Source organism: Dipodomys merriami, unplaced genomic scaffold (assembly GCF_024711535.1).
Source record: "Dipodomys merriami isolate MVZ:Mamm:240054 unplaced genomic scaffold, mDipMer1.0.p SCAF_75, whole genome shotgun sequence".
NCBI lineage: Eukaryota > Metazoa > Chordata > Mammalia > Rodentia > Heteromyidae > Dipodomys > Dipodomys merriami.
Genome location: NW_027206346.1, coordinates 6780791 through 6793461, shown reverse-complemented (window position 1 = coordinate 6793461; position 12671 = coordinate 6780791). Strand labels below are relative to the sequence as shown.

The following is a 12671-nucleotide window of genomic DNA, read 5'->3' as shown; positions in this document are numbered from 1 at the left end:
CAGCTTCCCTGGGTGGGAGACAGGCGTGTCAGCCAATCAGAGCAGGGGGTGCGGCTGGAGGAGTCCCCGGGGAAGCCAATGGGGCCCTCCCTCCAGAGAAGACCTGGATATCATGCAGGTGCAATGCATCCTAGGCCTAGGGAGACACAGACCTCCGACATGACTTATCCTACTGCAATAAGGAGCTATAGGCCCACCTGGGTCAATCCCTGGAGAGGTCATTGGGGTCCCCTGGGACAGGCACAGAAGGGGAAGAGTTTGAAGGCCTGGTCATCCACCCATCCATCCACCCAACCACCCCCCCCCAGAGTGGTCCAACATCCAGGTACCCCACATCTCCAATCCCGCTGGGCCAATCTGAATCCGAGTTCACGTAGTTAGGAGGACTGTGGTGTGAGGTCCAATCAGCAGCGAGTTGGATTTGTGGGGGGGCTAAGGGGCGTGTCTTACAGCTGGACCAATGACAAGGGAATTAGGAAAGTGAGGGAGGGCTTTCATGGAATAAGCCAATCAGGTGTGAATCTAGGTGGTGGGACGTCCTGGAGGAGGGCGGGACCAAGCTTGTATCCTAGCAACCCACCGGAAATGGCCTGAAATGGAAGGCAGGACTAGTTCTATACCCTAGCAACCACCAGAAATGATCTGAAATGGAAGGTGGGACTAGTCCTATACCCTAGCAACGACTGGAAGTGACCTGAAATGGAAGGTGGGTCTAGTCCTATACCCTAGCAATGACCGGAAGTGGCCTGAAATGGAAGGTGGGAGTAGTCCTATACCCTAGCAACGACTGGAAGTGGCCTGAAATGGAAGGCGGGACCAGTCCTATACCATAGCAATGACCGGAAATGGCCTCAAATGGAAGGCAGGACCAGCCCTGTATGCTAGCAACAACTGGAAATGACCTGAAATGGAAGGCAGGACCAGTGCCCGGCCTCTGACCCCCGTGACCGCTGACCCTGCCGTGCGGTACGGTGCTCACGAGGTTTTATTGTGTGGGAAGCTAGAGGAGAGAGGCCCGGATGTGACAGGGCTCCGGATGGGAGGCTAGGGAAAGGCCCTGGATGGGAGGCCCGAGGTGGAGGTCCAGGATGAGAGGCTCAGGATGTGAGAGTCCCAGGATATGTGAAGCCCTGGGTCTGAGAATCCCATGATGTGAGACTCTCTGAATGTGAAAATCCCCGGATGTGGGAATCCCCAGATGTAGGAGTTCCCAGATGTAAGAGTCCCCACATGTGAGAGTCTCTGGATGTAAAAGTCCCCGGATGTGACAATCCCGGGATGTAGGAATCTCTAGATGTGGGAATCCCTGGATGTGAGAATCCCTGGCTGTGGGAATCCCCGGATGTGAGAATCCCTGGATCTGAGAATTCCCGGATGTGAAAATCCAAAAATGTGAGAATCCCCGGATGTGAGAGTCTCTGGATGTGAGATTTCCCCAGATGTGGGAATTCCCTGGTCTGAGCATCCCTGGAAGTGGGAATCCCCGGATATGAGAATCCCCGGATGTGGAAATCTCTGGATGTGAGAATCTCCGGATGTGAGAATCACCGTATGTGAGAGTCTGTATGTGGGAATCCCCGGATGTGAGAGTCTCTGGATGTGAGACTCTCCGGGTGTAAAAGTCCCCGGATGTAGGATTCCCCGGATGTGTGAATACATCCCCGGGAATCCCCGGATGTGAGTCCCCAGAAGTGAGAATCCCCGGATGTGAGAATCCCCAGATGTAGGAATCCCTGGATGTGGAGAGTCTGTATGTGGGAATCCCCGGATGTGGGAATCTCTGTATTTGAGTATACCCGGATGTTTAATACTCGGATGTGAGTCCCTGGATGTGAGAGGCGCAGGCCAGGATCTGCCGTAGCACCGGGCAGTTGGGGGTTGGGGGTCGGGTCGGGGTCAGAGGTCGGGGATCAGGTGGTCGCAGGCACAGAGCGGTCCGGGCACGCAGCAGGGCTGCAGGCGCGGGCTCCAGGTGTTGTGTGCAGGGGCGAGGGGCGGGGCCGCGAGGGGGCGGCACGTGCGCAGCATCCGGGCCACTGCAGCCTCCACGCGCCTGCGCGTCGCCATCGGGCCCCGCAGCGGGCGGGTCTCCCCCGGGTCCGCCGTCAGGTCAAAGAGCAGTGGCCGCCGGTGGCGGGTCATGCACCGCCTGGAGCAGGCGCAGGCAGGGAAACCGAGGCAGGCGCCCGAGCCCGGCGGGTCGAAGCACGGAGTGGCGAAGTGCAGCTTCCACACCGTGCAGCCTGCGGGGGGTGGGGAGAAAGGAGTAACATCCGGGGCCTCACATCCGGGGATTCCCATCCGGGAATTCACATCCAGGACATCACATCCGGGGATTCACATCAGGGCATTCACACGCAAGACCTTACATCCGGGATTCCCATCCAGGACCTCACATCTGGGTATTCACATCCGGGGATTCCCATCTAGGACCTCACATCCAGGGATTCACATCCAGGCCCTCACATCCGGGGATTCACATGCGGTACTTCACATCCGGGGATTCACATGCGGGGCCTCACATCCGGGACCTCACAGCCAGGGATTCCCATCTGGGACCTCACATCCGGGGCCTCACATCTGGGGATTCCCATCCGAGGCCTCACATCCGGGATCTCACATCCGGGGCCTCACATCCAGGGATTCTCATCCACTACCTCACATCTGGAGTCTCACATCCGGGAATTCCCATTGGGGACTTCACATCCGGGACCTTACATCCGGGGATTCCCATCTCATGCCTTCCATCCAGGTCCTCACATCCCGGGATTCCCACATCCGAGGATTCCCACATCCAGGTCTCCCACCCCAGGCCTTGCATCCGGGTCCCTGCGCGCTCGCATGCAGCCCCCTCCCCCGCCCTGGGGCCCCGCGGAGGTTGAGGCACTCACTTGGGCGGTTGAACCAGCGCACGGCGTGCAGCCGGGCCTCGCAGTAGTGCAGCAGGAAGTTGTGGCCTGCGGCCTGCGCCGTCCTCAGCAGCACGGGCATCAGGTCCCGGCCGTCCACCTCCCTGCGGGACCCGGATGTGCAGGCTTCTGAGCGCTCAGAGACTCGGATGTGCAGGCCAGAGCCCCCAGAGACCCGGATGTCAAGGCTTGAGCCTGTAGAGACCCGGATGTGCAGGCTTCTGAGTGCTCAGAGGTCCGGATGTGCAGGCCAGAGATCCCAGAGACCCAGATGTCCAGGTTTCTGAGCCCTCAGAGACCCGGATGTGCAGGTCTAAGACCCAGGCCTCTGGTCTTAGAGACCTGGATGTGTAGGCCTGAGGCCTCAGAGAGCCGAATATCCAAGCTTCTGAGCGCTCAGAGACCCGGATGTCCATGCTTCTGAGCCCCCAGAGACCCGGATGTGCAGGCCTGAGATCCCAGAGACCCGGATGTGCAGGCTTCTGAGCCTTCAGTGACCCAGAGGTGCAGTCCTGAGCCCTCAGAGACCCGGATGTCCAGGACTGAGACCTGGGCCTAGGTACTCAGAGACCTGGATGTGCAGCCCTGATGCCTTAGAGACCCCGATATGAAGGCCTGAGTCCTCAGAGACCCAGATGTCCAGGCTTCTGAGTGCTCAGAGGCCCGGATTTGCAGGCCTGAGCCCTTAGTTACCCGGATGTAAAGGCTTCTGAGCCCCCAGAGACCCGGATGTCAAGGCCTGAGCCCCGGGTCTTGGGTCTTAGAGACCCGGATGTGCAGGTCTGAGCCCTCAGAGACCCGGATGTGTAGGCTTCTGAGCCCCCAGAGACCCGGATGTGCAGGCCTCAGCCTCCCCCCCTCGGGATCCCTGAGGCCCCGGATGACCCCCCTTCCCACCCACCCCGTGGGGACCCAGGCCGGCGAACGACTACCTGTCCGCCGGAACCCAGCCCCCGGCCAGGCGCACCACGGTGGGGAACAGGTCCATGAGGCTGGTGGGCTCAGGCACCAGGCGCCCTGCAGGCAGCATCCCGGGCCAGCACGCCAGCCCGGGAACCCGGATTCCACCCTCCCAGCCACCCATGCCTTTGCCACCTGCAAGGGGGGAGCGAAGGGCAAAGGTCAATGGCGGGGTCGGGCCGCGTGGGAGACCCCGCCCATCCTGCCTCAGTTTCCCCCTCGCCTCGGTGCACGCTGTTGGAACCCCCGAGGCGGGCGCCCCCAGCCCGGGCCTCCAGCGAGGCACCGTGATCCAACGTGAAGTAGACAAGGGTGCGGCGCCCCAGCCCTGCGCCGTCCAGCGCCACCAGCAGTCGCCCTGTGGGGGGGGCAATGGATCCGTGCCTCAGTTTACCCCCAGCGTCCACCGTGCCTAGGTTTACCCCCAACATGCACCATGCCTCAGTTTACCCAACATGCATCGTGACTCAGTTTACAAATTTCCATCGTGCTTCAGTTTATGCCCAATGACTCAGTTTACCCAACAGGCACCGTGCCTCAGTTTACCCCCAATGCTCACCGGGCCTCAGTTTACCCCCATCCCAGTGCCTCAGTTTACTAAACCCACTCACCTCATCCCCGTGCCTCAGTTTACCCAACATGCACCATGCCTCAGTTTACACAACATGCCCAGTGCCTCAGTTTACCCAACATGCACCATGCCTCAGTTTACCCAACATGCCCAGTGACTCAGTTTACCCAAATACACCGTGCCTCAGTTTACCCCAATACCCAGTGACTCAGTTTACCCAAATGCACCGTGCATCAGTTCACCCTGAACATGCACCGTGCTTCAGTTTACCCAACATGCACCGTGCCTCAGTTTACCCAAGTGCACCATGCCTCAGTTTACCCCCAACATGCCCAGTGACTCAGTTTATCCAAGTGCACCGTGCCTCCGTTTACCCCAACCCATTGACCCCGTTCCCATGCCTCAGTTTCCCCCATCCCGCTCACCCCATCTCCGTGCCTCAGTTTCCCCCAACCCACTCACCCCACCCCCGTGCCTCAGTTTCCCCCATCCCACGCACCGTGCCTCAGTTCCCCCCCTGCACTCACCCACCATCCAGTCAAGCTCCTCCACGTCGCCGTAGGCGCCGTGCGAGCTGCAGCCCCAGAAGGCGGGTGAGGTGACCAGCGGGACGTGGACGTGGAGGAAGGAGACGAGGAGGAGGAAGGGGCGGGCCTGGTGCCTGCGGACCCACGTCAGACCCCGCCCCCACCATCAATAACCTCACCAATAACTGACCTGATCAGATATTGCCAATAATCGATCAGATGATTGATAATCGATCCTGATCTGATCGAAAATACCAATAATCGATCGTGATGTGATCGATAATACCAATAATCGATCATGATCTGATCGATAATACCAATAATCAATAGTGATCTGATTGAAAATACCAATAATCGATCGTGATCTGATCAGTTATTACCAATAATCGAACAGATCTGATCAGTTATTACCAATAATCAAACATCATCTGATCGATATGACCAATAATAGAACATGAGCTGATCAGATATTACTAATAATCGAACAGGATCTGATCAATAATACCAATATTCTATCGTGATGTGATCGATAATACCAATAATCAAACATCATCTGATCGATAATACCAATAATTGAACATGAGCTGATCAGTTATTACCAATAATCGAACATCATCTGAACAGTTATTACCAATAATCGATCATGATCTGATCAATACTACCAATGATTGATCGTGGTCTGATCTGAGGTCTACCAGATGTCTCTACAGATCTACTAGATGGAACATCCAAGGACCTGAGGTCTACCAGATGTCTATAGAGATCTACTGGATGTAACATCCTGGGACTTGACTCTACCAGATGTCTCTGCAGATCTACTGATGGAACATCCGGGAACCTGAGGTCTACCAGATGTCTATAGAGATGTACTAGATATAACATTCAGGGATTTGAGGACTACCAGATGTCTATAGAGATCCATTGATGGAACATCCGGGGATTTGAGGTTGACAGTTGACTATAGAGATCTACTGGATATACATCTGGGCACCTGAGGTCTACCAGTTGACTATAGAGATCTAGTAGATGTACATCAGGGGATCTGAGGTCTACCAGATGTCTATAGAGATCTATTGATGGAACATCCAGGGATTTGAGATTGACCAGTTGACTACAGAGATCTACTGGATGTACATCCGGGGATCTGAGGTCTACCAGATGCCTATAGAGATCTCCTAGTGGAACATTCAGGATTTGAGGTTGACAGTTGACTATAGAGATCTACTGGATGTACATCCGGGGATCTAAGGTCTACCAGTTGACTATAGAGAACTAGTAGATGGCATCTGTCCCCCTCCCCGACCCCAGGCTGACCTGTGGATGAAGGCCTCAGCCTCCCGCAAGAACAGCCCCGTGCTGGCCTCGAACCTCAGAGGCTGCTGGACGACCTGGTGATCCCTCATCAGGAAGCAGTCGGCGTGGACGATGAAGACACCTAGGAGGCGGGAGGTGCAGGCCAGGAGCAAGGCCCCACATCCGGGGCCCAGCACCCTGGGCACCCAGCGCAGGCCCAGCAGGCCCGTGAGCTTCCCAGCGGCCAGGCAGAGCTGGGAAAGAAGCAGCAGCTGCGCCCCCAGGTCCAGGGGCCCTTGCAGACACGCTCGCTTCTCCGAGGGCTCCGCTTGCAGGCAGTCCCCCATCAGGGTGAAGGGGACCCCGAAGAAGGAGTCGAACCTATGGTTCAGGGGGTGGTGGCAGTGGTGAGTGGGGGACTCACAGTTGAGGCCCAGGTGCCATTTGCCTGGAGGGGAAGAGATGGATGGATGAGTGAATGGATGGGTGGATGGGTGGATGGGTGGATGGATGGTTGGATGGATGGGTGGGTGGATGGATGGGTGGATGGATGGATGGATGGATGGATGGATGGATGGATGGGTGAGTGGATGGATGGATGGATGAATAGGTGGATGGGTGGATGGATGGATGGATGAGTGGATGGATGGATGGATGGGTGGATGGGTGGATGGATGGATGGATGGAGGGGTGGATGGATGGATGGATGGGTGGATGGATGGATGGATGGATGGATGGATGGGGGATGGGTGGATAGATGGATGGGTGGATGGATGACTTCTCTCTTACCTATGAGGCCGGTGGCATATCCCTGCTGCTGCAGGATCTTGGCGAAGGTGATCTCGGAAGTGGGCAGCCCGCCAGACACGGCCGCCCACCATGCCTTCCAAGAGAGAGGAGAAGGACCCTAGGTCAGTGATGATGGCGTCCTGGGTAAGGAGGGGGCATCTAGCACCTTCAAGGGGAAGGCCTGCTGTGTCTGGGATAGCCTGGGACCTGCCCACCCGGGGTGGAAAGGACCCCAGCCCTGGGAGCCCTCGGGGGAAACCAATATGGCATCACTTCCGGTTTCCTGGTGGTTCAGGGGGGAAGTCCCAGAGTCTCAGGGATTTGAACCTGAGATCCTCGGAGAAGTCCTCCCCTCCCTCTGGTTGCCCTCAGTGCCCTAGATGTTGGGCCTCAGTTCCCTGGATGTTGGACCTCAGGTCCCCGGATGTTGGATGTTAGTATCCCGGATGTTGGCCCTCATCCCCGGATGATGGAGTTCAGTGCCCTGTATGGTGGATATCAGGACCCCAGATGTTGGACTTCAGTTACCCGGATGTTGTAGCTCAGTTCCCTGGATGTTGGATCTTACTACCCCGTATATTGGAGCTCAGATTCGGGTATGTTGGCCCTCAGATCCCCAGATGTTGGAGCTCAGTTCCCCGGATGTTGGGGCTCAGGTTCCCGGATGTTGGATCTTAGTATCCCGGATGGTGGATGTCAGATCCTCGGATGTTGGAGTTCAATTCCCAGAATGTTAGGCCTCAGATCCCCGGATGTTGGATCTTAGTACAATGGATGTTAGAGATAAGGTCCCCGGATGTTAGAGTTCAGTGCCCTGGATGTTGGTGCTCAGATCCCCGGATGTTGGATCTTAGTAACCCGGATGTTAGAGATGAAGTCCCTGGATGTTAGAGCTCAGTACCCCGATGTTGGTGCTCAGTTCCCCGGATGTTGGGCTTTAGATCCCCGGATGTTGGGTCTCAGATCCCCAGATGTTGGATATCAGGTCCACGGATGTTGGATCTTAGTACCCTGGATGTTGGCTCTCAGATCCCCGGATGTCCCGCCCCCGCCTCCCCCCCCACCGCCTCCCCCCCACCGCTCCCTCCGTTCCCCGGATGTCCCACCCCCCCATACTGACCCAGGCGCACAGGGTAGCGTCCCGTCAGGAAGGCTGCGTGGCTTGGGCTGCAGACGGACGCTGCTGCCAGGTGCTGGGTCAGCCGCACGCCATCGCGGGCCAGGCCGTCCAGGTGCGGGATGCTGTGTGGGGAGAAGCAAACTGAGTCACAGCCAAGAACATACGGGGACCTGGGGTCTAACATCCGGGGATCTAATGCCCAACATCCCAGGAGCTAAACTCCAACATCCGGGGCCCTGAGATCCCACATCCGGGGACCTGAGATCCCACATCCGGGGTACTAAGATCCAACATCTGGGGACCTGAGGTCCAACATCTGGGGACCTGGCATCCAACATCTGGGAACCTGAGGGCCAACATCTGGAGATCTAAGATCCAACATCTGGGGCCCTGAGATCCCACATCCAGAGTACTAAGATCTATATCTGTGGACTGGGCTCCTACATCCGGGGAGCTAAGGCCCAACATCCGGGTATCTGATCTCAAACATCCGGGGACCTGACATCCAACATCCGAGGTACTAAGATCCAACATCCAGGGAATTGAATTCCAACATCCGGGGACCTAACATCCAACATCCAGGGATCTGAGGTCCAACATCCGGGGGCCTGATCTCCAACATCTGGGATACTAACATGTAACATCCGGGAACCTGATTTCCCACATCTGGGGTATACTAAGATTTAACATCCGAGGACCTGATCTCCAACATCCGGGGCACTAACATCCCACATCAGGGGATCTGATCTTCAACATCCAGGGAACTGAGATCCAACATCCTGGGAATTGAACTCCAACATCCGGAGACCTAACATCCAACATCCGGGGACGTGAGGTCCACTAGATGTCTATACAGTTCTCCTGGTGGAACATCTGGGGAACTGAGCTCTAACATCCTGGATACTAACATGTAACATCCGGGGACCTGATATCCAACATCCGGGGACCTGATCTTCAACATCCGAGCACCTGACATCTAACATCCGGGGTACTAACATCTAACATCCAGGGACCTGATCTCCAACATTCGGAGCACTAACATCTAACATCCGAGAACCTGATTTCCCACATCTGGGGCATTAAGATCTAACATCCTTGGACCTGTCCTCCAACATCCGGGGCACTAACATCCCACATCCAGGGACCTGAGCTCCAACATTCGGGGCACTAACCTCCAACATCTGGGGACCTGAGCTCCTACATCCGGGGCACTTAAGTCCAATATCTGAGGACATGATCTCCCACATCCGGGGTACTAAGATTTAACATCCCGGGACATGATATCCAACATCCGGGGCACTAACATCCAACATCTGGGGAACTGAGTTACTAGATGTCTATACAGTTCTCCTGGTGGAACATCCAGGGATCTGAGCTCCCACATCCGGGTAACTAAGGCCCCACATCCGGGCCTCCCCCTCTGCTCACCGCAGGCTGCGGTTCCCGAAGCTGTCCAGGTCGCCCAGGCCCAGGTCATCGGCCAAGAGCAGCAGGAAGTTGGGGCGCGAGTGGGTGGGGCCTGCGCAGGGGCCAGGGGGGAGGAGGAGGAGGAGGAGGAAGGCGAGGGGTGGGGCTGCGCAGCCGCTGTGCGACCTGAGGAGGAGAGAGAGGAGGAGGAGCGGTGGATGGGTGGATGGATGGGTGGATGGATGGATGGATAGGTGGATGGGTGGATGGATGGATGGATAGGTGGATGGGTGGATGGATGGATGGATGGGTGAATGGATGGGTGGATGGATGGATGGTTGGATTGATGAGTGGATGGGGGAATGGGTGGATGGATGGATGGGTGGATGGATGGATGGATGGGTGGATGGATGGGTGGATGGGTGGATGTATGTATGTATGTATGTATGGATGGATAGATGGATAGGTGGATGGGTGGATGGATGGATGGGTGGATGGATGGATGCACAGTGGATGGATGGATGGGTGGATGGATGGATGGGTGGGTGGATGGGTGGATGGATGGGTGGTTGGGTGTATGGATGGATGGGTGGATGGATGGGTGGGTGGATGGATGAATGGTTGGATGGGTGGATGGATGGATGGGTGGGTGGATGGATGGATGAATAGGTGGATGGATGAATAGGTGGATGGGTGGATGGATAGATGGGTGGATGAATAGGTGGATGGGTGGATGAATAGGTGGGTGGGTGGATGGATGGATGGGGATATGGATTGATGGATGGATGGATGGATGGATGGATGAATGGATGGGTGGGTGAGTGGATGGATGGTTGGGTGGATGGATGGATGGATGGGTGGATGGATGGATGGGTGGATGGATGGATGGGTGAATGGGAAGAGGGATGGAAGGACTCCCCCTCCCTCCAGGCCCTCTCCTGACCAACTTGGCGTCCAGGATCCCGTCCTTCCCATGATGCTCCCCGTTTCCTGGAAGAGAATGCTGGAAGCAGGAAGTGGGGAAGAGCTGAGTAACATCCGGCCACCCCAGGGCCAGGCTGCTGTTGCCCCCACCAGTACATCAGCCCCTCACCTCGTCTTTCCAGGCCTGTGGCGGGGCCCTGCAACCCCCACCCCGGGGCATGGTGGGACATCTGGGGGGGGGCTTCATAGAACAATCGAAGCCCTCCCACCCCGGGTCCCCACACCTCTCCCCGTGTTCCCCAGAGGACGAACTCACATCCACAGTTCTCTGCCATCAGCGCCTGGGCCTGCTGCTCTCCCTGCCAGCCAGGAAGCTCGCAGGGCTCAAATGTCCAAGTCACTCCAGCAGCCAGAACTCCACAACAACCCTCCAAAATAAAAGTCCCCTTGTTCCTTGGAAAGCACAACATTCCCCCCCTCCAAAATAAAAGTCCCCTTTGTTCCTTAGAAAGGAACAGGATGTGGTGCTGAAGGGGAAGGCGGGGAAGGAAGGGAAAAGCCCGGAGTTGCTGGGCTGGGCGCCAAGAAATTGCCAGGCCTGGCAGAGGCAGGAGGAAGGGGAGGCGGGAAACCTCGAGAACTACATGGAAGGCTGCAATAATAGTCAGGACCGTCAGGGAGGGTGGCCTGTGCCCAGAGGGCGTGGCCTGCGCTCAGTAGGCCGTGGCCAGAGCTCAGGAGGGCGTGGCCTGGGCTGGGGAGGAAGTGAGGGACTCAGGAGGGCTTGGCCTGTGCTGGGAATGTAGTGAGGGTCTCAGGGGGCGTGGCCTGTTCTCAGGAGGGCGTGGCCTGTGCTGGGGAGGAAGTGAGGGACTCAGGAGGGCGTGGCCTGTGCTGGAGCTAAACTGAGGGTCTCAGGAGGGCGTGGCCTGCAATGAGGCAGAAGTGAGGGTCTCAGGAGGGTGTGGCCTGCAATGAGGCGGAAGTGAGGGACCTATGTGGGCGTGGCCTGCGCTGGGGCGGAAGTGAGGGTCTCAGGAGGGCGTGGCCTGTGCTGGGAAGGAAGTGAGGGTCTCAGGAGGGCATGGCCTGTGCTGGGAATGTATGAGGGCCCCAGGAGGGCGTGGCCTGTGCTAGGAGCGGAAATGAGAGTGTGGCCTGTGCTGGGCAGAAATGAGGGGTCTCAGGAGGGTGTGGCCTGTGCTGGGGCAGAAGTGAGGGTTTCAGGAGGGCATGGCCTGCGCTGGGGCGGAAGTGAGGAAGAATTCCATCCAGAAGCAGCACGGCTGCTTTATTGCCTCCGAGTCTGGGAAAGGACCCCAACGGCCCAAAGCACAGCTGGAGCCCGGAGCCAAGGTGTGGAGCGCCTGCTCCGCCCACATCTGGGTTCCACCTCTCACATCTGGGTCTCAACCCCTCACATGTGGGTCCCAACCCTTACATCCGGGTCCAAACCCCTCACATCCAGGTCCTGGCGCCTGCCAGTGGGCCTGGAGATAAGTGACATCCTGGTACTCGCCTCCACGTCTGGGTTCCCGGACCTGGAGATCCCTAACATCCGGGTACCCACCCCATATCTGGGTTCACGGACCTGGAGGTCCCTAACATCTGGGTACTCACCCCACATCCACGTTCATGGACCTGGAGGTCCCTAACATCTGGGTACTCACCCCACATCCAGGTTCATGGACCTGGAGGTCCCTAACATCCGGGTACCCAGCCCACATCCGGGTTCACGGACCTGGAGGTCCCTAACATCCGGGTAGTTCCCATTCCACATCTCGTTCCTGGACCATCAGTGGATGTGGTGGGACCTGACATCCGGAATCCCCACACCACATCCGGGTCCTAGACCCTGTCAGTAGAAGGAGAGGAGCGTGACATCTGGGACTCCACACGCCACAGCCAGGCCCATGGATGTGATATCCGGGTCCCGTCCAGCATATATCCGGGTCCCTGCCACAGTCCACACCCGGGTTAATGGACGTGGACTTACATAACATCCGGGTTCCCCACGCAACATCCGGGTCCTGGCCCCTGAGTGGACCTACAGATAGGTTACATCCGGGTCCCCCAGTCCACATACGGGTCCTGGCTCCTCAGTGGAACTGGAGATAGGTGACATCCGGGTCTTCCCATCCACATCCGGGTCCTGGCCCCTCAGTGGACCT

General features: G+C 57.4%; 1 protein-coding gene across 1 annotated transcript; it reads right to left on the bottom strand.

Annotated features, from left to right (window-relative positions):
- Window positions 1–921: 921 nt before the first annotated feature.
- LOC138818386 (arylsulfatase L-like) lies at window positions 922–12582 on the bottom strand. The gene is made up of 11 exons (XM_070009358.1): window positions 12497–12582; window positions 10520–10566; window positions 9598–9762; window positions 8146–8291; window positions 7050–7148; window positions 6282–6708; window positions 4968–5101; window positions 4093–4227; window positions 3842–4004; window positions 2892–3013; window positions 922–2243 (listed from the first exon to the last, which is right to left on the bottom strand). Exons 1-11 carry the CDS (start codon window positions 12521–12523, stop codon window positions 1897–1899), a joined length of 1812 nt encoding a protein of 603 aa, XP_069865459.1. The 5' UTR covers window positions 12524–12582; the 3' UTR covers window positions 922–1896.
- Between the last annotated feature and the right edge of the window lie 89 nt (window positions 12583–12671).